Source organism: Leuciscus leuciscus (genome assembly GCF_965113295.1).
Source record: "Leuciscus leuciscus genome assembly, chromosome: 1".
In the NCBI taxonomy this organism is placed as follows: domain Eukaryota; kingdom Metazoa; phylum Chordata; class Actinopteri; order Cypriniformes; family Leuciscidae; genus Leuciscus; species Leuciscus leuciscus.
Window position 1 is genome coordinate 73,714,642 of NC_138725.1, and position 26,465 is coordinate 73,741,106.

The window sequence follows — 26,465 nt, forward strand, 5'->3', positions numbered from 1 at the left end:
TACCAATAATGTGGAAAGCTTTTAAATCTGCTCAGTGAAAAATTCGCTGTGACGAATCTGTAGCCGTCTAACATCTGCTGAAAATCCAGATAAAACTATCTGTGTGCACGCGCGCGTCCCCTCCCCACTCCCAGTTAACACATAGGCTGAGTCCCAATTCGCCTACTTATACTACGACCTAAAAGTACATACTTTTTTTGTGATGAAAAAGTACATACTTTTGAGTGTGTAGCAAAAGAGTATGCACGTTCTGGGACATACTTCGATGACGTCATGCAACGTAAACGAGAACGTGGTTGCCTATAGTTACGCACACCGCGACTGTTAACAGAACATTTTACATTTCATTCATTCTTATATATCCAATATAATTTTATTTACTATTCCCATCTTTTTTTCCACAATACATTTACAATGTGTTTTACCAAATGTAGGAGTGAAGCAGGGCGTCGTAGATCAAACAAACGCAGGTCGTTTGTGAGGCTGCTGGTTCTGACGTTCATGTGCAAATGTGTGTAACGAAAGCTACTTATTTTCTGAGTTAAAATATTTAAAGTTTATAGTGTAACTATTGTTTAACGTATTTTATACTTAATCTTATACTTATGTATAATACTTAAAATACCCAGATGAAAATGAACCATGCTTTTACTATAGTAAAAGTGTAGTAACCCTGTTTCTTTGGTTGGACTGATAAAGTTAACATTTGTACAGCCACAGTATTACTACAAATAAGTCAGACAGAAACATCAAAAGAAATAACGTTACATAAAAAAGACACATGCATGACACTGTACTAGAGCCTTTTTATTTATTGTTTTGTAGCCTGCAATGAGGCGCTCAGTATCTTCATCGGACACTACAAGATAAACACGGTGCTTTATTGGCACAACATAAACCCATTAATATTACGAGACAATAAAATATAACTTTAATTAGGGTTAAACATTTGAATTCTTACACTTAAAAACTGAGGGCGCATCATCCGACTGCCTTTACATCACCACCATCACCGCAAAGCTCCTCCCTCCCGCACGCAATGGGTTGTGGGCAATATTAGCCGTTAGAGTGTGCATTGATCTGCACTTCGAATTCTAACCGGAAATAGTAGACCATCCGGGAATCTTTGGAATACTCATTTCAACATACTACGATTTGGGACGTACTAATTCTAGTTTCGCATACTATTTAGGGCGGATAGTATGCGAATTGGGACTCAGCAATAGACAGTATAAGAAGAGTTAACATGATCCTCAGTTGATCCGGTGTGGTGAACAATCGAGTCCGGTTGAAGAGATGAGTGAGTCCAAGCTGTGTCAATAGCAGAGGAGAAAGACCGCGAAATTTAAAAATACGACTGTTATTGTGTCACGAAATGTAGTTTTGAGAGTTTCGCAGTCGAGAATGTAGTTGTTTGAAGCTCACATATGTTGTTTATTTATTATAAAAAAACACACTAACAACAAGAAATGTTTAATTTCACAATCTATAGCTTCGGTTAAATACTAATATATTAAACATATAAGTTAAAATACATTATTGACTCGTTATTACGTAGTACAAACTTCTTCTATAATAAAGTGATTTTGTATTATTTGTAACCAGGCACTAAAGCGATTACCGATAAAACGTGCTTTGAGCCAATCGGATTGCTTGGGTCCTAAGCTCGGACTCATCTCTTCAACCGGACTCGATTGTTCACCGTAACAACGGCACAGATGCGCGAGATGGTCGAGCACATCCCTTTAAACAGACATCAGTGGAAAGTTTGTAGTTCAGTCGGATGGCAATGAAAATAAAACGAGGCTTGTTGCTTATTATTAACGTTAACTGACGAGAGAGAGAGAGAGAGAGAAAGAGAGAGAGAGCGCGCACTTCTGTTGAATGCTCTTGATTGCTGATCGTTCACTCAGCACGTGTCATTTGGATTAAAACGAAATCGTATATGTAAGTAAAGTAAAACATGAACTGTTACCTGATTTATGTATAACGAGTGGTTCCCTACATTATTACAGGACGTTTGAAGACGTCAAGAAGTTTAATGAACGCAAGCATCCGAAGTGCGCGCCCCGCAAACCAATGTTGATAGACAGCGCGCGCATACAGAATTGAATTGTCTTTCACATCTTGCGCTTAAACGGACGAATTCCGTACGAACTTTATGTAAAAACGCCCGTCTTGGTGAGTATCCTAGTAAACAAAGTCGGTTATATCTCAAGTGAACGTAGCCATGTTCAAATGCGGTCCGTGTGTTCGGTCTTAAAGGGACATCAGTCTAATAATCCTGCTACTGTGTTTTAATGTTAATCAAACAAAGGACAAATAAATTACTCACTCCTCTTGACTAAATAGGCTACCCTTTTCAACTTTACAAAAATATCCATCTATATTTAATTTAGACAGTAATGAATCTGAAAAAAAAACATTTCACATTTGATGACTTTATTCAAATTTCTGTATGTTAGATCTACCCGAAAAACTCTAAAAACACTGTTTATTTCATTGTAGCCTTTCTTTGTTCTATTGTATTTATTTGTCCTATTTGTAATTCGATTATTTGTTCTCATTTTGTTACTGACTGCTTACTTGTCTTTGTACTATTAAATGAAAGATAAAATATGATAGAGCAATAGAATGAACAGTGACAGTAACAGAAGCTCAAACAATACATATTAGCAGGCTTAATTAAGCATGAAAATAACTGAAAGAAATATATATTTGATGAACAAATTAAGCCAACTAATTTGATTTATATTCTTTTGGTTTATCTACTAATACATTTAAAAATGACAAATGCAGTGACAAATCAGGTATCGGTATCGGTACTTGGTATCAGTGAGTACCAAAAATGAAAGTATGGGCATCGGACTCGTTCTGCAAAAAGTGGTATCGGTTCATCCCTAATTAAAAAATATTTGTTGTTGAAAAAATACAATCGTTTCATGCTAAATTAACTCTGCAGCCTGTCAGAGATATAGAGCTATTTCGCATGGCTATGAGCATGATATTAAGTATATGATAAGTATATAATACAACTTTCATTCTTCAGGTCAATCATATATTCATAGGGGAAAAATCTGTTTCAATATCCTTTCAATGGTTAAGGTGGTTTCCCATGCCTGACAGCACTGGTCAATGGATTGATCTCTATGATGTGAAACATTAGATATCATATATGTAATTTGAGTAAAAAAAAATATATATTGTTTGAATAAGTGCTGATTGAAGTCCTTGAAATCCAAAAAAGTAGTGCTTAAAAAGTCTTGAAAGTCCTGTAATTTCATTTGACAGAATCTTTACGAACCCTGATGTAAGAAACGTATCCAAGATGATTATGACGATGAGTACTATTATTTAACTGAAGTTATGATTACAAATGCCTTTATTTGAACGTAGATTTATCCGCCGGGATGATAGAATTGACGTCATTACGTGATGATGTAAAAGAACTGGTGAACCGTTTTTTTGAACCAGTTCATTGAAACAAACTGTCCGAAAGAACCGGTTCGTGGAAAAGAACCAGATTTCCCATCACTATTATGAGCGTTAGATACTCTGATGTACTGTGTTTTCAATTCACACCGACAGCCTGAGGGCGCCCTGTGCACATTTAGTCCATATATGGCACACATGAAGAAGAGCCGTGTCATGTGACAATCCAGGAACTCCTTTACATAAACAAAGCTCCCAGAGATCGCTGTAACATGCAGATAAAGACGTTTTGGAGACAATAAGCACGGTTGCAACGATATATGATTTATCTGTGTTCTTCAAGCTATGTCAGGTATTTTCATAATAATAGATTATATTTATAATACAATGCTAATCGATATAGCCCTTATTATTGTGCAGAATACTATAAAATAATATATTTTGTCAGAGTTTTTGACCCGAATCCAAATCAGATCACAGGAGGTTATTTAAAAAACTCGACTTCGGTTATAAAGTAAGTTTGGAGCAAAAACATGGTTTTAATCTCATAAATTGTCGTGTATTGATTGTGTGCTAAGCTAACATGCTAGCGAGACATAATTTACCTGCCACTGTTATTTTTATGAATCATTTTGAATAGGAATGCTCACTGAAATGTTTCTTTTATTAAGAAGGGAATTTGATACAGTTTCAAATGAGAAGTGAAAAGTTTGATCAAAGAAATTAGATTGAAATAGCGTGAATAGCCAGTCGTTAGTAATTATAATGAAGACAAAAGTATAATTAGAGCCATAACCGGGCCGGAGAGATGTGACTGTGTGCAGGAGAGACTGAGACTGAATCTGGCTCGTTTACACCGCAAAACAAATAGACACAATACACTAAATGGATGCTTAGAAAATGACAATAAACATCTTGAAGATCTTGAAAAAAATTTATTAAAACTCAGTTTTAGACTTTATAACATGGTCACCCAGCAAACACAGAACGTTGGCACAACCTTCTAACAACGTTTTATCAACATGGCCTAAAGGTTGCTGTAAATACGTTGTGTGGTGAAGGTTGTTACAGCGTTGTTACAATGTTGACATTAAATGAAGATTAAATAAGTGTTAATGAAACTTTTGTCTTGTCTCCTGAGGCCACAAGAGGGCGCAATGAGCAAAATATTAATGTACTGCATTCAATTGTTTATTCAAAGCTATAAAATAATACGACTGTCTGTAAAAAAATTGTGTGACTGGTTTTGTGGTCCAGGGTCACATATTTTCTAAAAGTTGAACCTCTTATAACTTTACATGGTTTTCTAAACATGCGGCGCTCTTGTGAGAGACTCGAGTGCGACAGTCAAAGTTTTCTGTCTAGAAAATGCGTAAAATATGTGTTCTGTGTGAATGGTTTGGTTTCGGTTTTGACGTAACCAAGATTTTGTCCGCATTGAGCTTCTCTATTTCTCTAATATGTTGAATGAACAGCGCAGCTGACGAACAAAACATTAATACTCAACAATGACACATAAACATCATCCTCACATCTTGTGTGTCACTGATAGTCTCCTAAACTCTAATGCAGCGTTTTTGCATTCAAATGTGGATTTGTATTTTAAATTCGATGAATATTTGTGTCCTTTTTATTCACTCTCATCTCATCGCAGAACAACAACGGCACTCATTTCAGCTTGTGTCCGTGTGTTCTGATGTCACTAAACCTCACGGCAGTGCAACGTATTGTCTGTTTGCTTGTCACTCATAGCAGCCTTTAAACGAAATGAGCGTTAAACTATTAGTGTTATACCGAATATTTATTCTATTGTTATTGATGAAAGTGCTGTCGATAAATACAGTCACCGTTTTATTGCTGAGGCCTAGACTAGAGTTTAAACTTCAGCATGTCGAGATCTATGTTGGTCAGACCTTATGTTGAGCTTAAAGCACAATGCCATTTCAGTTACACAAATGAGCACAACATGTCATCAGTCTGCAAATAAACTGTGTCCATCATCTTAACACATTTGAACTAATGCAAAACTCAATGTAACGGGGACAACAGAATAAGTATGAAGTGTAATTTACTTTAGGACTAAAAATAAAAATAAAAATATGAATGTACAATTCAAAGGCATTACATCAATATAATCTACGTCTAGAACATTACATTTCTCTGTTAATTCTGAGATTATATTCACATGTCGAGATTATATTCACATGTCCGTTTCCATTCACGATTTCTTATGTGCATTTTCAAAATGTGCATCAAAATAGTTAGATTGAATCCTGACTGAAATTGCGCACATGTTCCCTTTCCCTGTTACTCCACTAATCTGCCGGATCCTTCCGGGATCTCAGAGTTTACAGATTAAGCACTGAGTTTTCCTGAGGTACATCTGATGCTACATGACATGTGTTTAGCAAAGCTGTTTTATTTGACGTCTTTCTGCTGATGAGCGATTAGACATTATACTTTTTAGTAATTTGTTTCTTTCAACATGCCTTTATTTATGCTATAGTTATTTGTTATTAGTTGAAATTCATGATAAAATTCAGACTTTGTTTCATAAAAAAATTAACAAACCCTAGAGAAAAAAAATACTAAAATGTATTTGAAATGCATATACAAATACATTTTATGCTAAATTTACATTTACAATGTATTTAATAAAAATATCCTGCAGTTGTACTGATACTAAATTGATATAATTAAAGTCTGCTAAACTGGAACTAATGTTGTACTAAATGCACTTTAGTTATCCGGAAATAGTGCTGAGGTTCAACTAGATAAACTTCAGTATATTTGATTCTGCTAAAGTGAAACTATTGCAAGTAGATACACTTAAATTATCTTGCATTTAAAGACTGATATTATACAGAGATCATACTGTCCTTATTAATAGTGATATTAAAACACATCTAAACGATTAAAACGGTTCATCTCGAGAAAAATAATCTATATCAGAATCGATTAAAGACAAGAAATAGTTAATCCATGATAGTTAATCCAGCACTAGCGTCCACACAGCTGACATGTTTGTGGTTTATCCAGGTTGTGTGTAAATACACTTTAAATGTCAATGTTTCGGTCAATGATTTTAACTCTCCAAACTTCAACATTTTGATGTTATCAAATGATATCGGCGTAAGAAAAATGTCTTGCATTCACAGTAAATGCTGAAAAGTAGAAAAATAAGGGAAAGTTCACGTCGCATCTTTTGCTCAAATTCGAGAATAGACTTTCAACTTTCAACTTGTCAATATGCAGCAAACACACCACAGGTCATGTGACAAGAACCAACCAATCAGCTTCACCCTTCCCGTAACAACATTGAAAGCTCAGGCAAGATGGAGGAACAGCCAAACACAGTTTTTATTCCTCTTCTCCATTAATAAATCTAGTAGCAGAGCCGCTGCGAGGGGTTTCACTGCTGGAAATCAGTTTATGCTTTGCTGAAAGTTCCTCGTTGTCATGGAGAGCGCAGCTCATGGTTGCTTAGCAACGGTGCAAAGCTCCTGAGCGCTTTAGAAACGTGTTTTAGACGCGACGTGTGAACATGAATTACTCATAAAGAAATAACTCTAGACTTTATGAGCTGCAGTTTGTGAAAAAAAATCTGTAATTTATCAGTATTTTATTTGATCCTCTGCTTATTCTGTCTAGATATTTTCTCTTCATCTTTATTCACTGGAGTTCAGTTGTAAAAAAGCCAGATATATTAGAGATTAGATCGACCCGGACGCCGAATCCCTGCCAGAAGAAACGAGTCTTCATTCAGCCGAGAGTTTGACTGAGAGAGACAGAAGCCGGAGACGAAGTGATGACGATAAAAAGAGCCGTTTATACAATAATCTTAGTAGCGCATGTTTCAATATTCACACTTCGTCCGACTAGAACAAATGAACAAATGTTATTATAATAAAGCAGAATCAAGGCAAGGCAAGGCAAGGCAGGCAAGGCAAGTTTATTTATATAGCACATTTCATACACAATGGCAATTCAAAGTGCTTTACATAGAAGAAATTAAAATAATGAAAAGAAATAAGAATAATTAAAACAGTTTAGAAAAATAAGATAAAATACAGTACTTTTAAAAAATAAAAAAGAATATTTATTATAGATCTTTCTTTCAAAGGATTCCCTTAAGACTTAAATCTTTCAACCTTCTTTTAACCTTCAATCTTCTTACGACTTCCATCTATCAACTTTCCTTTAACTTTCTTTTCTCCCTCATTTACTCACACGTTCTTTTCACTTTCTTTAGCACTTTAGCACTGCGTTCACATTCTTTCTCAGACGAAAACTTTAATATCGTCATTTAAATACTGTTCTACTTTCAAACCCACATTAATCACTTTCACATTATCACCTTCTGAGTGGGCATTTACAGTTTCGGGCTAAATGCCCTGCTGACATAGGAGAAATTAAAATAATTAAAAGAAATAAGAATAATTAAAACAGTTTAGAAAAATAGAGTAAAATACAGTACAGTACAAACAGTCGGACGAACAGCGGCACAGTGCTCATTCAGTAAATGCACAGCTAAACAGAAGTGTTTTGAGTCTGGATTTGAATGTGACTACAGTAGGAGCACATCTGATCTCTTCTGGAAGCTGGTTCCAGCTGCGGCTGGCATAATAGCTAAAAGCAGACTCACCATGCTTAGAGTGAACCCTTGGTATTTCTAGCTGATATGATCCTAATGATCTGAGTGATCTGTTGGGTTTATATTCAGTGAGCATATCTGCAATGTATTGAGGTCCTAGGCCATTGAATGATTTATATACCAGTAATAATACTTTGAAATCAATCCTAAATCTAACTGGGAGCCAGTGTAAAGACCTGAGGACTGGTGTGATATGTTCATATTTTCTGGTTCTGCTCAGAATCCTGGCGGCAGCGTTCTGTATGAGCTGCAACTGTCTTATGGTCTTTTTGGGAAGGCCAGTGAGGAGTCCATTACAATAATCCACCCTGCTGGTGATGAAAGCATGCACAAGTTTCTCTAAGTCTTGTCTGGAAACAAAGCATCTAATTCTTGCAATATTTTTCAGATGATAGTATGCTGATTTAGTTATTGCTTTGACATGACTACTGAAACTAAGGTCTGACTCTAGTGTCACACCAAGATTCCTGACTTGATGTTTAGTTGTTTTACCCCTAGAGTGAAGGTATGCGTTCACTTTGAGAACTTCATCTTTGTTTCCAAACGCAATAACTTCAGTTTTGTCTTTGTTTAATTGAAGAAAGTTTTGACACATCCAACTGTTGACTTCGTCAATGCATCGGCACAGGGAGTCAATGGGGCTGTAATCGTTAGGCGATAGGGCTAAGTACAGCTGTGTGTCGTCTGCATAGCTGTGGTAAGAGATTTGGTTATTTCTCATTATTTGGCTCATTGGGAGCATATACAGGTTGAACAGGAGTGGCGCAAGAATTGAGCCTTGAGGGACTCCGCATGTCATGGATGTCCACTCAGACTTATGGTCTCCTATACTCACATAATAACCTCTCCCATCTAAGTATGACCTGAACCATTTTAGGACTATCCCAGAAAGCCCCACCCAGTTTTCCAGCCTGTCAAGAAGTATGTTGTGATCGACAGTGTCAAATGCAGCACTGAGGTCGAGTAGTACCAGCACTGATAATTTGCCTGAATCAGTATTTAAGCGAATATCGTTTATAAATAACTGATACCAGCTCTCAGTGATGTGTTTTGGGTTCCTGTTATGATAACAGTAACTTTCTCAAATGTTTACAGAACAAGCGGGAACCCAGTGTGCCTGTATCTTTCTCTATTGCTGTTCTATTACAAGATAGAAAGTCTAAGGCCTTCAATAGCCGTACAGCAAACCCAACTAATCTGGTGCCTATTACATGTCAAACTAAGATTGCTGTGGGGACAAAAAGTAAGACTGTTAAGTTAGCACTTTTAAACATTCGCTCACTTAAAAATAAATCACTTCTAGTCAACGACTTAATAACCACAAACAACCTGGACTTTATGTTTCTAAATGAAACCTGGCTAGAAGACAGCTGCAGTGCAACAATCCTCAATGAAACAGCCCCTCCTAACTTTACTTTTATGAGTGTCTGCAGAGCTGTTAAGAGAGGTGGGGGTCTAGCTGCTCTTTTTAAAGATATCTATCAATGTAAGCAAATATCATTTGGGAATTACCCGTCTTTCGAATATCTGGGTACTGTGTTAAAAGGTGCTCCTCGCATTTTACTTATCATTATTTACAGGCCTCCAAAATATTCTTCAGCCTTTGCTGAGGACTTTACAGAACTGTTATCAACAATTACCTCAGAGTTTGACTGTTTTGCCATTGCTGGAGATTTTAACATTCACATAGATAATGCAGAAAACAATATGGCAAAAGAAATCAAAACTGTTTTAAAAACTTTTGATCTGACTCAGCATGTACATGGACCCACACACAATCGTGGACACACTCTAGATTTACTTATCAGTAAGGGTCTAAACATTTCATCGATTTTTATTAAGGATGTAGCACTGTCTGATCATTTCTGTATTTTCTTTGATATATTGATCTCTCCTGCCACTGAAGCTAAATCTGTGTCTGTCAAGAAGAGATGCTTAAATGAGAACACTAGTGTACTATTTATGAAGGCTATATCCTTAACACCAAGCATATCTGCTGACTCTGTTGATTTTCTCCTTGATTCTTTTAACTCAAAAGTTAAAAATATAATTGATGATATTGCTCCTGTTAAAGTCAGGAAGAAGAGTGGCAGACAAAAAGCACCTTGGAGAAACTCAACAGCAGTGCAACATATGAAAAGACAATGCAGAAAAGCAGAGCGCATGTGGCGGAAGACAAAACTTGTAGTCCATTATAACATCTACAAAGACAGCCTGCATGCTTTCAATATGGAACTAGGCAAAGCTAGACAGACTTTCTTCTCAAATATTATAAACAGTAATTTAAACAACACACGCACTCTTTTTGCTACTGTAGAGAGACTGACAAACCCCCCAAGCCAGATTCCTAGTGAAATGCTCTCAAACAGCAAGTGCAGTGAGTTTGCTTCTTTCTTCTCTGAGAAAATCAATAATATCAGAAAGGTGATCAGCACATCCTTGAGTTGCACTGAGGTCAGACAGATCAGACCACCTGAGTCAGTAAGATCTCATGTAAGATCAGTGTTTCTCAACATCGTCCTGTGACGCTCAACACCGAAACATGAAGACAAACATCCCTTCAAACACTCAATCAGAAGATTAAACTACAGAAGGACATAATTATCATATAAATATAAACACATAAAATGGCATAAATTAATAATAATAATATGATTAAATGATTATTAAATCAAATAATAATAATAATATGAATCAATTATTAAATAATAAATGATGTAAATCTGTTTTCTAGTGTGGATCACGGAGGAGAGTTCTGGATGACATCAGGAATACACAAATGTAAGTCCAGAAACACAGATTTAGTGTGTGTTGTTGTAAATGTTGGTGTTGTAATGTGTGTGTTCTTGTGTTCAGATGCCGTTGATCTCACACTGGATCCAAACACAGCACACACTCATCTCGCTCTGTCTGAGGAGAACAGAAAGGTGAAGTGGGTGTCAGAGAGTCAGTCGTATCCTGATCATCCAGAGAGATTTGATGGGTGTCATCAGGTTCTGTGTGGAGAGAGTCTGACTGGACGCTGTTACTGGGAGGCTGAATGGAGTGGAGATGCTGAAATATCAGTGTCATATAAAGGAATCAAGAGGAAAGGAGTGAGTGACTGTATGTTTGGATATAATCAGAAGTCCTGGAGTCTGTTCTGCTCTGATCACGGATTCACTGTCCGTCACAATAGTAACTACACTGCTGTTTCTGCTGGTTCAGGATCCTGTAAGAGAGTAGGAGTGTGTGTGGACGTGTCGGCCGGCACTCTGTCCTTCTACAGCGTCTCTGACACACACACACTCACACACTTACACACATTACACACCACATTCACTGAACCCCTCTATGCTGGATTTACACTTAATTATAACTCTTCAGTGTCTCTGTGTCACATTAAACACACACACACACACACAACTGACTGACACACACACACTGACTGACTGACTAACACACACACCGACGGAAACACACACACACACACACACACACACACACACACAACTGACTAACACACACACACACACACACACACACACACAACTGACCGACACACACACACACAAACACACACACACACACACAGAGACGCACACACACACACACACACACACACACACACAACTGACTGACACACACACACACACACACACAGAGACACACACACACACACACACACAACTGACCGACACACAGAAAACAGTTTGACACACACAACTGACTGACACACACACACACAGAGACACACACACAACTGACCGACACACAGAAAACAGTTTGACACACACAACTAACTTACACACACACACACACACACACACACACACAGAGACACACACACACACACACAACTGACCGACACACAGAAAACAGTTTGACACACACAACTGACTTACACACACACACACACACACACAAACAAACAAACAAACAACTAACTGACTGACTGACTGACACACACATGACTGACTGAGACATACACACACACACACACACACACACAACTGACTGACACAGACAAACACACACAACTGACTGACATGCACACAACTGACAGACACACACACACGCACACAACTGACTGACACACTCACACACGCACTCATACACGATTGACACACACACATTCACTGAGTTTATACACTGATCACAGAAAACACACACGAGAGAAGAAACAACAACAGCAACACTTTGTGTGTTTATTGTGTCTGTTAGTTATTCTCCATGATTGTAGAGTTAGATCAACATGTTTAATTGTAGAGTGTTTCCCTCTAAACCACAGTGGTTACACACTGTCCTCATAAACCACATATACCTGTGTGTGTGTGTGTGTGTGTGTGTGTGTGTGTGTGTGTGTGTGTCTGAACGTTTATTGATGTTGGTTTGAAGATCTTGTTGATCATATTAAGAATATCAGAGGATGTTTTCTGGGTTTTTGTTGTTTCTTTGTGTAAATATGTTATTATATATTTGACTCTGTTGATTCTGTGAGGAAGACGAGCGGAGCTGATTTACATGAAACTGTTCAACTTGTTTTAATGCATATACATATAACTTGTGTATAATACATAAATATAATCTAAATTCAAGGCAAATGCTGAATTGTGTGAATCTCACAAAAGATTTTCACCCCGAAATGAAAGTGAAAATAAGAAATTATATTTTGCTAATATATATTGTGAAATATTATTACAATTTTAAATAACAGTTTTCTATGTGAATATATTGTATAATGTAATTTATTCATGTGATCAAAGCTGAGTTTTCAGCATCATTACTCCAGTCTTCAGATGATCCTTCAGAAATCATTATGATATGATGATTTGATGATCAAGAAACATTTATTATTACAGTCATGTTACTTCATATTTTTTGTGGAAACAGCGATACTTTTTTTTGTAACATTGTGAAGGGTTACAAATTTAAGAATCTATTTCAAATATGCTTCCTTACATAACATCACAGTGAAGAATACTGATTTTAGCATTTGAGGTTTTAATTTAGATTCCAATATAAACTGAGAAAGTTTAGCAGCGGTTATGATGATTATATCAAGAGATTTCCTGCCAATCCTGTTTCTCTAAATGAGTCAATTCCTGAGACTCTCACCCTCACCCTTTGTCCTTATGCATTTCCTGACCAGTAAGCTCAATGTACAGCTGTGCTTTTGTCTCTGTGATAATGTTAATGTATGGGCGATCTAGTCAGGCTGATTGGATCACTGTTATGCTGATGAGATCAGCACACGAATGATTCACTGAGAATCTCACCTTTTGTTCTGCAAATGGCTTTCGGACCCAAATGGCTCTTGGAGCCTTATGCTGATTGAATTAGGATTGGCCAGACCCTCACAGTCTAGGGTGTTACCTTAACCTGTATACTCATTTACATGCTTTGTTTGAACTTGTCTCCACCTTCAAAAGTCCCTCCTCCTAAAATGCCTATAAGACACCATGTAAATTTATATACTTTAGATTATGTTGGACGAAACCGCAGCCGCGCTCAAATAAAGAAACTCTTCTGTTTGAACGTGAACCCAACTGTCTCCTGGTCTCTGCTTCGATAAAAGAAAACTTTACAACAATTGTAAAAGATTTTGCTGTGTGTTTTGATCAATTTAATGCATTCTGAAAAAATATATATATATATACTTTTTAAAAAGAAGATATAAATGCACTTTGTGAATAATACACTTTTCTTGACCAAAACTTTTGAACTGTAATGTATACTATGATAATCATAAAATAAATTCACTTTACAGAAATCTGTGTTCTTTGTTTCTGGCCAGGATATTTAATTTTTTCTATGCATCCCTTTGTCTTTTTTGCTCCTGAGCAATAGGCTTTCTGACCCCAAAGACTCAACTAATCTCTGCAATTCTCCATCTGTGATCCTTGGAGAGTCTTTGGCCACTCAAACGTTCCTCCTCACCGTCCATTAAGACAGTATAGACACACCTGTCCTCTTCCTGGCAGATTCGTAACATCTTTAGTTGATTATAACTTCTTAATTATTGCCCTGATGTTTAAAATGAAGATTTTCAATTCTTTAGATATTTTCTTACAGCCACTTTCTATTTTGTGAAGTTCAACAATCTTTTGCTGCACATCAGAACTATAATCTTTTGTTTTACTCATTGTGATTGATGATTAAGGGAATTTGGCCTTTGTGTTTCCTCATATTTAAACTCCTGTGAAACAAGAAGTCATAGCTGGACAATTGCATGTTCCTAGTCACCCTGGTGTGCTGAAAAAAGGTAAATATTAATGGGAATATACTTCAGAGATATTTTATTCATAAAAAATTCGAGGGGTATGTATAATTGTGGCCAACGTGTTTTGGAGAAAAACATTTATTTCATAATGTGATTTACCCCATACTTTCAATTATTCTTTTACTTCAATGAAAGGTTAGATTTTTGCCAATTCGTGATCTTAGAATTATAAGGTTCTATCTCCGTTTAGGGTAGTTCTGAGATATTGAGCATCAAAGTTTTTACATCCCAGCTGGCAAAACTGTTATGTAGTATAATCTACTATTATAGCTCAACAAGACCATCACCCTACAGGTACTTTGAGGATAGAATATCAAAATCCTGGCACATTTGGAAATGGGACTTTTTAAGATGGCCCAAATGGAGATAGAACCTTATAATTCTGAGAGCTCTGATTCTGTTTGGAATTATAAGGTTCTATCTCCACTTTTACAAATAAAACCCCACATTTCAAAGAATAAATGTATATAACCATTGATTTTAATCAATTTATATATTTATAATACAAGCACACAGCTTGATTGGATTTTTGATTTTGATTGGATATTGAATCTGCTGGAGATAGAACCTTATAATCCCAACTCGGTTTATGTTTTTGTGAGATGGAACCTTTTTATTTGATTAATTATTAATAACTACTAACAATTTATTTTTATTTTTTTACAAAAATAACACCACACAGGCATTAATAAACACGATCAGATTATGTCAAAAACTCAATTTCGACCAAAAGTGGAGATAGAACCTTATAATTCTAAGCTCACGAATTTTTTGAATGAAAGATCAAAAGGATAAACGATGCATATTTATTTTTTACAGCCATTTTTGATCATATTTACCAGGGGTATGATTAATTATGAGCACGACTGTATATTGTGAAATATTATTACAATTTTAAATAACAGTTTTCTATGTGAATATATTGTCAAATGTAATTTATTCCTGTGATCAGAGCTGAGTTTCCAGCATCATTACTCCAGTCTTCAGATGATCCTTCAGAAATCATTATAATATGATAATTTGATGATCAAGAAACATTTATTATTACAGTCATGTTACTTCATATTTTTGTGGAAACAGCGATTTTTTTTGTAACATTGTAAAAGATTTTTGGTGTCTGTTTTGATCAGTTTAATGCATCCATTCTGGAAAAATGAATACTTTTTAAAAAGAAAAGTTATAAATGCACTTTGTGAATAATACACTTTTCTTGACCAAAACTTTTGAACTGTAATGTATACTATGACAATCGAAAAATAAATTCACTATATAGAAATCTGTGTTCTTTTTTTTTTTTCTGGCCAGTATATTTTATTTTTCTATGCATGATTTTGTCTTTTTTGCTCCTGTATTAATTTGAAACGTCTCGTCATCCCGAGCGCTAGATGGCGCACTAACGACTGTTCCTCGCGGTGGATTATGGGTAACTTCCGCTGCGTGCTGCTGATCTGCCATTTTGTTGTGGAGATCAGAGAGCAGGGGACGCGGCGTTCGTTATCCTGTAAATGAATAATACAACTCTCTTCTAGTGGATCAGAACCAGAGCCGAGGCACGATGCTTTCCGCAGCCCAGTTACTCGATGAGTTAATGGGCCGGGACCGGAACTTGGCTCCGGATGAGAAGCGCTGTAATGTACGCTGGGATGATGAGACTGTAAGTGAGATGACGGCTAAACAGCGGCCGCGATTCATTTATTACACACACACAGCTCTGTAGGGCACTAAACCACTTAGTAAACGTGTGTATGTGTGTTAGTTTGTATATAAACTGATCTGAGCGATGGCTGGTTCGCTAGTTGGTCTCGGGTGTTTGGGTCAGTTAGCAGCGCGCGAGGCTCGTGTCTCATTGTTGAACACATGCGCGCGCAGCGTCCCGCCTTCATCTACAGTGTTTGCCAAGACAAATCACTGTTATTAACGCTCAAACTTTTACGTGTAACTATTAGTAATGCTGGGTATTATTGACACACATCTCACGATTCGTTTCGATTCACAAGCTTGCAATTCGATTCAGTTTCAGTTATCAAGGACAAAAGTCTCTCAGTTAATGCTGTTCACTATTTAGGGAACCCTGTCAGTTGTTCACTTTAACCTTTAATAGTTGCGAGCGACTGATGTGTATACACACATTTGGAGGCTGAGTTTTGCTCCACTCGCTTAAAATATACTGCAGTTATTGTTGCTACTGTGAAATCATATAAAACTGCATTATTTTTGATGTTTTAGCTTTGAGTCTTTTTGGAAAAGTACACTTAAGCATACTTTTAAAACCACTTAAGTACTTTAAGAGTGCGACCTGAATGTAATTTAATGTCAACTTTGCACGTTATGTGCAAGCAAGTTAAAATGTATTAAAATGTTACTTTAAATATATCAAATTACACACTACAGTTAAAATTAAAAGTACTTTACATGTGCTTTTATGTTATTCAACACATTAAAATAAAAAGCTTTTTCTAAACAGAATAACTTAATGTACTTACACTTTTAATTTCACATTGTTCAAAGTACTTAAAAGTGCATTTAAGTGTTAAACAGTCATGACTCATGAGTGTCTCTCTTCAAGTACACTTAAATGGCCTTTTATTTCATAATACGTGGTAGGCTATGCAAGTACAGTTTTTAATATATATATATGTAAGATTTGAAGTAATTACAAAAGATTCAGACTTGTGAGAGTTCGACACGTGAATTTACATAATGAATGACAATCTCAACACCTCCAGCAAAGCTCATGCCTTCATCTTATAATGTCAATGTCATTTTTCTAATGTAATAACCCACATGAATGTACAGATCTTGAGTAACCTATGAGTGTTTTCCTGCAGGTCTGCAAGTATTACCTGTGTGGCTTTTGCCCTGCTGAACTCTTCACAAACACACGCTCAGACTTGGGTAAGATCGGCTTCTGAAACACAATCATCTGGTGTTACTCTTGACGTCCACGTTGTAATGAATCGTTATTGATTTTTTTTTTTTTTAGGTCCTTGTGAAAAAATCCATGATGAAAACTTGAGGAAAGTGTAAGTTAAAACTCTGTGTGAATGTCATGGAAATCACATGTCCGGATCACATCAAATCATATGGGAAGAATATAAAGCCTTTTTAGGACCTTCACCGATTCCTGTTACTAAAATACATAAAAACAAATCACATTATTGTAATTATTCTCAGTGTTGCTTCTCAGTGCTGGAAACATGCGGGTAAAAATGTCAGCATTAATTACATTTTATATAATGGTAACACTTTACATTAGTTAACATTTGCTAATGTATTAAATAACATGAACAGACAATGAGCAATACATTACAGTATGTATTAATCTTTGTTAATGAGTTAATAAAAATACAGCTGTTCATGGTGTATTAACTAATGTTAACAAATACAACTTTTGATTCAATGTATTAGTAAATGCTGAAATTAATATCAACTAAGATTAATAAATGCTATATAAGTGTTGTTAATTCTTAGTTCATGTTAACCAATGAACCTTATTGTAAATTGTTAGCCTACACAATTTATATTTTTCCTTATTTTCCTTATTTTTTCCGTATAAGAATTGCTCTTTTTAAAATGTTATAAATGTTTTAAAGCCAAAATTTCACCTCCCCAAATGAATGGTGATAAATTATATTAAATGTGATCTGGACACATTCGTGACCCGTGTGCAGTTGTGCATCTTCAGTGTTTGTAAAGCGTGACTCCTGATGTCTCAGGTATGAGAAGAGCTCCCGCTTCATGAAGGAGGGATACGAGCGGGACTTCCTGCGGTACCTGCAGAGTCTCCTGGCCGAGGTGGAGCGCAGGATCCGGAGGGGCCACGCACGTCTAGCCCTCTCACAAGCCCAGCAGAACTCAGGGGTAACGCTTTTATGTCTTGAACATGTGACCCTGGAAACCTCAAAACCAGTCACATGGGTCAAATTTCTGAAATTGAGATTTATACACAGTCTGAATAAATAAGCTTTCCATTGATGTATGGTTTGTTAGGATAGAACAATATTTGGCCGAGATACAACTATTTGAAAATCTGGAATTGAGAAAGAACATTGAGAAAATCTCCTCAATGTATTAACACATAGTAATAACAATAATAAAATTAAAACAAAAAAGATTAAGTTGATAATGTTTATGCCTTCATTTGATTCAAACATTTTATTTTTTTATTTATTTTTATTAAATCATAAATCCAGCCAAATTTAAACTGAGAACACAGAATTTCTGAAAGAATAAACACTTCATATTTAATTTCTATTGTTTAGTTTTTTATTGTTAAATCATTAAATAAGTTCAATTGATCATTTGGCATGCTTTTTAATTATTACAATTTAATGAAACCATTAAAATGGTGTTCAAAAAAATAAAAACCAAAACACAAAATTTGGGAAAACATTTTTTTTCATAACCTTGTAATTGCATAAGATTCATGAAATTGATTAATTAGATACACCTTTTCATTACTTAAAATTAAAATGGCCAATAAAATAGAATACAAGACAATTTAAATGGAGAAAACAGATTTTGGAGAAAGAATGAAACTGAATTTGAACAAATCAAATTTATTTTTTTGTGTGTTATGATACTCTTATATGCAGATTTTGTAATACTCTAAAGTAAAAAGACCATAAAAACGTATCGATGAGTGAATTATCCCTATATCCAAAGATCACTGGGATACAGATTTTGCAGTGCTTTTCTGCTCTCCTTGTTTATACTCTTTAAGGCCACTTCGTTTGTACCCTGTTCTTCAAACCCGACTCACTTCAGACTCTGATTTGTAGGTGCCGGGTCCAACTGGGAAGAACGAGGAGAAGGCGCAGGTCCTCACGGAGAAGATTGAAGAGCTTGTTCTTCAGGTACTGGTTCTGAGCCTCATCAGCTGAGGAGTGAACATGACTGTGTTGAAGCGGCTCTGAGATGTAACCGTGTGTGTGTGTGTGTTCAGATCGAGGAGCTGGGCTCGGAGGGTCGCGTGGAGGAGGCGCAGGGCATGATGAAGCTGGTGGAGCAGCTGAAGGAAGAGCGGGAGGAGCTCAGCTCCAATCCTTCAGTGAGTTACAGCTTTCTCCTCTTGTGTTTAAGTGCAGAACACACACTTACATCACGAGCTTTCACTCGAGTGTGTTTTGGCACTGACCTGTTTTCTCGTTTGTCAGACGATTGAGAGCTTTGCGGCTCAGGAGAAGCAGATGGAGGTGTGTGAAGTGTGTGGCGCTTTCCTCATAGTCGGTGACGCTCAGTCCAGAGTGGACGATCATCTGATGGGCAAGCAGCACATGGGATACGCCAAGATCAAATCCACAGTGGAGGAACTGAAGGTTTGTTGATGGTCAAGCTTGTGAATTAGAGTACTTTCCTGTACTTCACATTATAGTTATTTTTGTCGTGATTTTGGCTTTCAAAATGACATGTGCGCAATTTCCCGCGAAAACCATCCCGGCAGGTCTAAAATATAGAAGGATTGATGTATTGTGTACAAAGAAAAGTTGTATAGTGTACTTTTAAATCATAAAACACAATTTGAAGAAAACATTATAAGAAAGCAACAGTGTGGTAATGCATGTTTTTGGATGGACTGATAACACTATGGTTTTCTTGTTTGATCCCACAGGAAAAGCTGCGCCGGCGCTCAGAGGACCCGGAGAAGGAGGACCGAGGGAAGAAGGAGAAGGAGGACCGGGAGCGCGAAAGGGAGGAACGCGAGAAAAAACGCAAAGAGGAGGAAGAGAAGGAGAAAGAGCGAGAAAAGGAGAAGGAGAGAGAGCGTGAGAAAGAGAGGGAACGCGAGCGGGAGAGGGAACGGGACAGGGAACGTGAGCGGGACCGGCGCAGCAGGAGGAGTCACTCCAACAGCAGACACTCCAGCCGAGCGTCGGACCGCCGCAGGAGCCGCTCTCGAGACAGGAGGAGGTCCAGGAGTAAGGAGCGCGACAGGAAGCGCAGCAGGTGCGCAACTCTCACAATATACTCCAGCTGAGCTGATCAGCATAGATTTGTTTGTTAAAATGCCAAATTTATATCTTATTATAGCATTTATTACTATTCGGCTTTATTGTTTTAATTTTGAAGATTTAGTCATGTTTGTGCATTTGCCATTTTAAGTATACTTTTTTTCCCAAATATTTTTATTTATCTTTTTTTTGTGTGTGCTTTTGCAATTTTACTTTTTGAAAAAGTTTACTTTTAAAAAAAACAACAACATTATTTAGCATTTTCTTTTTAGTCATTTTAATTTGATTAGTTTAATTGTATAACTTTAGTTTTTTTTTTAAATAATATTTTAGCTTTACTTCAGAAAATGAAATTTCGAAAATGGTTTTTATAGTTTGTTTTAACAGTAATAATACTGGTTGAACGTACTTTACTGTATCTATCGTTCCCCTGTTGTGCCAGTTGAGATCTCGTTGGTTAAAGTTGTGCTGATGATGTGTGCAGGAGCCGGGACCGAGAGAGGAGGCGCAGCCGGGAACGCTCGGACAGGAAGCGCCGCTCTCGGAGCAGGGAGAGGAGGAGGTCCCGCAGCTCTGAGCGCAAGAGCCACCGGCACCGCAGCAGAGACAGAGAAAAGGACAGAGGAGACCGAGACAAGGACAAATCCTCTAAGGACAAAGGTCTGGCATTCAACCATAATTAATTCCTGAAGACTTTTCTTTTTTTTTTTTTGCAAAGTTTTTGATCAGAGCATTGAGTGTTTGTTGGCTTTTAAATAAGACTTAGTGTTTTACTTTGTTAACATTAACTAATGTATTAACTAACATGAACTACCAATAGCAATACATTTGTTACAGTATTTATTAATCATTGTTATAAAAATACTGTTATTCATGTTAGTTCAGTGCATTAATGTTAACACATACAACTTTTGATTTTAATAATGTATTAGTAAATGTTGATATTAACTAAGCATTAACTAAGATTAACAAATGCTGTAGAAGTGTTTATTCTTAGTTCGTTAACTAATGAATCCTGATTGTAAAGTGTTACCCGTTTTGTTTTTGTATCATTTTTGTTTTATCCTTTCAACAGGAGGAAATATTTTGACTGACTTTAACCAGTTATAGTATTTAATGCAAGAAGTGAAATGAAGTAATTATCCTTTAAGGTTTAATATTTACACAGTTTTTCACTACATTAAATATAAATATATATTACATCAGGGTGAGTAAATGATGACTTAACACGCTAAAATGAAAATTAAGTGCCTTTTTTTGGACCACAAAAGGAGAAAAAAAAGTCCTCCTCACGCTTGTCCATATAATATCAGTGAAAGACACAAAAGTTTCACAGAATGATCCCATGCGACACATGCCGTATTCTCCAAGTGTTCTGAGACGTACACTTATAGGGTTTGGTGAAAAACAAACCGAATGTTAGTGTATTATTTAACAAAAATCCTGACCTTGGCCGTTGGTCTTCTGCGCACGGCTACAAGTTCACGACTCTATTAGTGTCGCAGTTCACTCTGACTCGCCTAGAAAAAGCACACAAGCTGTGTGAAAAAGAGCTGAGAAAAACAAGTTATGGTGTGAAAAAGAAAGGGCGGCAAACTGTGTTAAAACAACACCAGGGTGGGTAAATGTTGACTCGCTGAGCTAACCCTTTAATATAAGACTTTTTCAGAAAAAGATTAGCTTTCAACAAATTACAGTTAATGACCATTATTGTGTGTGGTGAGTTTGTAAATAGAATTTAAATAGACACAAAAAAAAAAACGAGAATAAATGTACTGATTTCTATTTAGAAAAAACAGGAAAAATCATGAACGAAAGAAACTAACACTTTAAAGTTGAAAAATGAACTATAATACATATATACAAGTCTTTTTTGTGACATTTTGTGACAAATTACCGTAATAAGCCGAAAAGCACATGTTGTCTACTGTCGGGCAATTTGAATGGTTTTGATAGTGCAAACGGTTGAAGAGTTATGGTCAAATGAATACAGCTTGCTGGTGTGTGTCGGCGACGACACACACAGTTTTAAAGGGTTAAAAAGAATAGCATACTGCATTAAAACAACACCAGGGTGGGTAAATGTTGACTCGCTGAGCTAACCCTTTAATATAAGGAAAATGTGCAGACTTACTTGAACATGACAAATTAAACTTTTCAAAATGTATTGAAACTCTCCAAAGCTATTTCTCTGAATATCGCCCAGAGAGCCATGTACGTTCACCTAATGCGGTTGTGCCTCCTCTCGCAGAGCACAAGGACTCCTCGGATGAGAAACGGAGCAGCAGAAAGGCCTCGGTTGAGAGGTCAATTGAGCTCTCCAAGCCCGAGCCCATGGAGGCCGAGCCTCCCAAAGCGGAAGTGAACGGCACCGCCCAAGAGCTACATTCTGAAGGTGACACACAGTCCAATTAAAACTGATCTGATAGGACCTCAGATCAGCCCCAGGTAAGTGCACCGTCCTCCCCGGCCCCGGTCTCTCCCCCCTCTCCCCTTCCCCCCTTTTTCTTTCAGTTCTGTCTGTGATTTTTCTTCCTGTTTTTTAATAGTGCATCGTAAGTATGCACTGAAGATGGGGACTAGGCTGATGAAACGGAAGAAAAGTAGAAAGAAACAAACCCAGAGGGAAAGGCCAGTGTAGCCCTGAAAAACATGCCTGGAGGTACCTCGTTTTGTATCGGTCATATATCTGTCTCTTTAGACAAGTTCTCTTCCAAATTTACGTGTTTTATTTATTTTTTTCCCTTTTTTTTTCCTTTTTTTAGTTTTTTCCTAACTCTGCCTTTACTACCTCAACCTGTTTTACTCTATGCTCGCAGTAAGATTAAACTAGTGGATAACTTTGTTTACACATCTATTGCACTTACAAAATGATTGTGTGCTCATATGTATGTACAGTACATGCATAAACACACAGCATTTTACCATCTGATGTCTATAAGGTGTTCATAAGAGGTTCATTGAACTGCAATGAATACTGATCTATATATATATTTCTTTTTTTTTTGTTGGAGTTACATGGATATGTTGCACTTTTAATACCGTCTGTTCTTAAAGTTGAGATCCGATAGCTTTGGGATGATGGAAGTGTAGGGTTAATGAATTATTGCAGCTGACTTCCACACCTCACACAGCGTTGGTGTTGTGAGCGACCCCCATGAAAAGCCCATTTAAAAATCAAGGATACTGTCAATCTATGCAGGTACTCACCCAAGGTACTCCTTTCACTACCCACATCCATTTGAATGCTGTTGCCTGTGAACGTGTCTCAGAGCTTGATGTTTATATACCCTATATATCTCTTTTTTCCCAGTTTTAATTGTCCTCAGTTTTGCTTTCTGTTGGTTTTTCAAGTACCAATGGCTTATTCTACACCTAAAACGGGTGGATGTAAAAGTGTCAGGTTTACAGATGAGCCCAATTGATATCCCACTGTAACCTATCAAACCAGATCAAGCTCAAAACAGTTCTTTCTCCTTGTTTGTGTCGCTTATTTTTCATTTTGCCTGTTTTAGTAAAGAAGTAATAGGTTTGAATTAGGGCTGGGCGGTATAGCTAGACAAACGTAGGCTATATCTGTTTATCTTACACGCTATGTTTCCATTCAAAGTTGCAAATATAACTTAATGTCGCCTAAAATATTTGCGAATAAAGCAGCGTTTCCATCCCAGTGTTGAAGAGAAACATAATCATCACTTCCTGGGAAATTGGTGTAATAACAATGGAAGCTGCTGCGATCGAGTAAGAAACTGTGGCTCTTTTATCCTCCATGTTCTCTTGAGTTTAGACGCTTGTGTTTGGAAATGCAATCATGTGAGACGCTTCTGGAGGGAATTAAACCAAATCATTCTGATGACAGACTTTGGCTCAGGCATTTTAGTATAACCTAACCAACATCTGAGAAGCTGTGATGCGATTGGTTCACTGGTTACTCCAGTTATCCAATCAATGTTGAGGCAGTGTCATGCAAGTTTTTGTTGTTGTTGCGGATCGATGGATTTATTTGGGAAATGTCTTTCCATCGTAGTTTATATGCGCATACCGTCTTATCTGGTTAAATTCTGCCTCAATTGAGCAAATACATTTTTAATGCGCTTTTTCTTTTAATTTATGCGCATTTCGATTCTCTTCTAATCTTGGCGTTTCGATTCAGCGTGGGGTTTTCCCCCCCGTCTGCATACAAATCTAAACGTTGGAAACATAGCTGATGATATTCGAAGTACTCTCAAACGGTTTAAAGGAAGTATTTTTTTTAGTTAGTAGAACCGACATTTCAGCCAATCCACCATCGTAAGGTTAAAAATCAATAAAATAATAAAATCAAAAATTAATACAAATATTTGTCATGTGTATATAACAATACACAGAAATAAACAGTAATATTTACCTACTTATGTTGAATCATAGTTTTGAATTCCAATTATAACCATTTCCAATGGCAATTTTTGAACTGGTGGTGGCGCTATAGAGTTGGTCCTAGAGACCCAAAAGTTGGTTAGATTGCTCTTCATTACCATCACTACAAGTGTACCAATTTTCATCATTTTCCTATTTTGAAATGGAATAAATCAAACATGCCAAACCTTTTTGCTACTGGTTTTTTAGAGAAAATGGCAAAAAGCACTAAAATTGTTGCGTTATTCAGAGTGGCGTTTAATTTTAATCTGCCGCTGAGTCTATTGGGCCATATTGGCTATATCTCTCAGCCCTAGTATTAATTAGCTTGTTTTAATGCAGGTGTCTTTTTTAAGTAAACTTTTACTTTCTCTCTCGTGTTTTGTTTAAATTCCCAACCTGTGTTGTCCTTAAGATAGCAGTGCATGCTTTCAGAACGAGATCAGCCTCCTTAATGTCAAAGTCTGGCCGTATAGACGAGGGGATATCAATTCTTTCAATATTTCATGGTTTTATTTGTGTGCTTACCTTCAATCATTTTACTTACAGCTGAGCAGTTGCTATCACTGCTGCTATGTACAATATGAAGACTTACATAATTGATAAGAGGATAGAAATAAAGAGAATGTTAATAAAAGTGATCAAATTGATTGATTTCTGATTGGACAAAAGGACATAATTTGTCTTAAACAAACAAACAAAGAAAAAGTGGTTTGATCATTTTTAAAAAGTTGTGTTAAATGAAAGAATGGAGCTTTTTTTATTTGTTTCCAGAACTTGTGAAATGTACTTAATGCTGTAAATGTTTGTGGTTTCACACACTAATCGAGCTCTCTCTGACCATTTGTGTACATCAGGAGGAGTTTGAACAGCTGCAAGAGGAAGACCTGAAGACCTCCATCCTACAACTCAGCTCCGCTGCTTTAAAACAAGGTGAACCACAGATGTAGTGGCCTATATGATAAAGCTGTAAATGTAAAAAAATGGTTCTGTAGCCCTTTTTCAGCGTTTCCACAGGACCTTCCGTGTTCATTTTATTATGTTTGTTTGGTTTTCTTTGGTCTTACTGCTATATACGCTGGCATAGATGCACATGCAAAGTCCACCATTATTTCTGTTAGTATGCATTCAGAATGAATAAAATACTTTGTGGCATGTTTTGCTCTGTACAGTCCGCTCTCAATTTACACGTTGGAAATATTGAAGATCGGGTTTAGTTCAGTATTTTGACTGGAAGCCTTAAAGGGTCTCTACACTGCTTTATCTCTTAATTTTCCCTCTGTATGCTCAAATCCCAAATCTTTATACGATTTTAGTTTAGTGAAGTGTTTTCATTTTTGTTCCCGTTTTAAAACCTGTATTTGTCTTGAATAAAAACTAAGAAAAAAAAATGCTGGCGTCTGATTTTTCTCCAATGCCATGGGAGTTACGTGGGACCGCACATCTGCAAGAACATCCTTCAACAGTAGAGATGTTCTTCAGTGCTCTGAATGTGATTTGAAGCTTACCTGGACAGGCATGTCAGTTCACTCGATGGCCGTCTGAAGGGGAACGACCAAATTCACCAAAACTGAAGATGAAGTTTAAATACACACTTCGAAACAGACCATTGTTGAGTGACATTAAAATAAGCCATTCTCGTGATTCTGTCAAAATTCACACAGCAAAGGAAGAAACCAGAACCGCTCTGTGCTGTTGTATTGGCTGAACAAGCATCTGATTACATAGCCTACACTTTGACTTCCCATATTCATTAAATACTTATGTTTTT

At 36.8% G+C, this 26,465-nt stretch overlaps 2 protein-coding genes and 2 long non-coding RNA genes across 22 annotated transcripts in view; 3 read left to right on the forward strand and 1 right to left on the reverse strand.

Annotated features, from left to right (window-relative positions):
• The window catches only part of LOC309509929 (uncharacterized protein), a 66,102-nt gene extending 54,417 nt beyond the window's left edge, over positions 1 to 11,685 (forward strand). For all 19 annotated transcript variants that reach the window (XM_082184923.1, XM_082184935.1, XM_082184933.1 and 16 more), the window contains 2 exons: positions 10,821 to 10,867; positions 10,943 to 11,685. In XM_082184923.1, coding sequence (XP_082041049.1) covers positions 10,821 to 10,867; positions 10,943 to 11,499 — 604 coding nt within the window. In that variant the 3' untranslated portion in view covers positions 11,500 to 11,685. The remainder of the gene's footprint in view (positions 1 to 10,820; positions 10,868 to 10,942) is intronic.
• Positions 11,356 to 12,200, reverse strand: LOC309512604. The gene is made up of 4 exons (XR_014211101.1): positions 12,171 to 12,200; positions 11,971 to 12,124; positions 11,569 to 11,617; positions 11,356 to 11,491 (listed from the first exon to the last, which is right to left on the reverse strand). It is a non-coding gene; the product is annotated as an uncharacterized lncRNA (long non-coding RNA).
• LOC309512597 lies at positions 12,198 to 13,838 on the forward strand. The gene is made up of 2 exons (XR_014211100.1): positions 12,198 to 12,987; positions 13,668 to 13,838. It is a non-coding gene; the product is annotated as an uncharacterized lncRNA (long non-coding RNA).
• A 1,947-nt stretch (positions 13,839 to 15,785) lies between these two features.
• Positions 15,786 to 25,853, forward strand: luc7l3 (LUC7-like 3 pre-mRNA splicing factor). Its single transcript, XM_082186115.1, has 11 exons — positions 15,786 to 16,002; positions 17,177 to 17,243; positions 17,332 to 17,371; positions 18,065 to 18,209; positions 19,130 to 19,204; positions 19,294 to 19,398; positions 19,505 to 19,666; positions 19,960 to 20,294; positions 20,784 to 20,959; positions 22,551 to 22,747; positions 25,552 to 25,853. The coding sequence occupies exons 1-10, from the start codon at positions 15,904 to 15,906 to the stop codon at positions 22,712 to 22,714; spliced, it is 1,368 nt and encodes a 455-aa protein (XP_082042241.1). The 5' UTR covers positions 15,786 to 15,903; the 3' UTR covers positions 22,715 to 22,747; positions 25,552 to 25,853.
• The last annotated feature ends 612 nt before the right edge of the window (positions 25,854 to 26,465 follow it).

Coding starts and splice junctions, on each gene's coding strand:
- luc7l3 (XM_082186115.1), top strand. CDS start 15,904: ATGCTTTCCGCAGCCCAGTTACTCGATGAGTTAATGGGCCGGGACCGG. Junction 17,372..18,064: donor GATGAAAACTTGAGGAAAGT/GTAAGTTAAAAC, acceptor CTGATGTCTCAG/GTATGAGAAGAGCTCCCGCT. Junction 19,667..19,959: donor CCACAGTGGAGGAACTGAAG/GTTTGTTGATGG, acceptor TTGATCCCACAG/GAAAAGCTGCGCCGGCGCTC.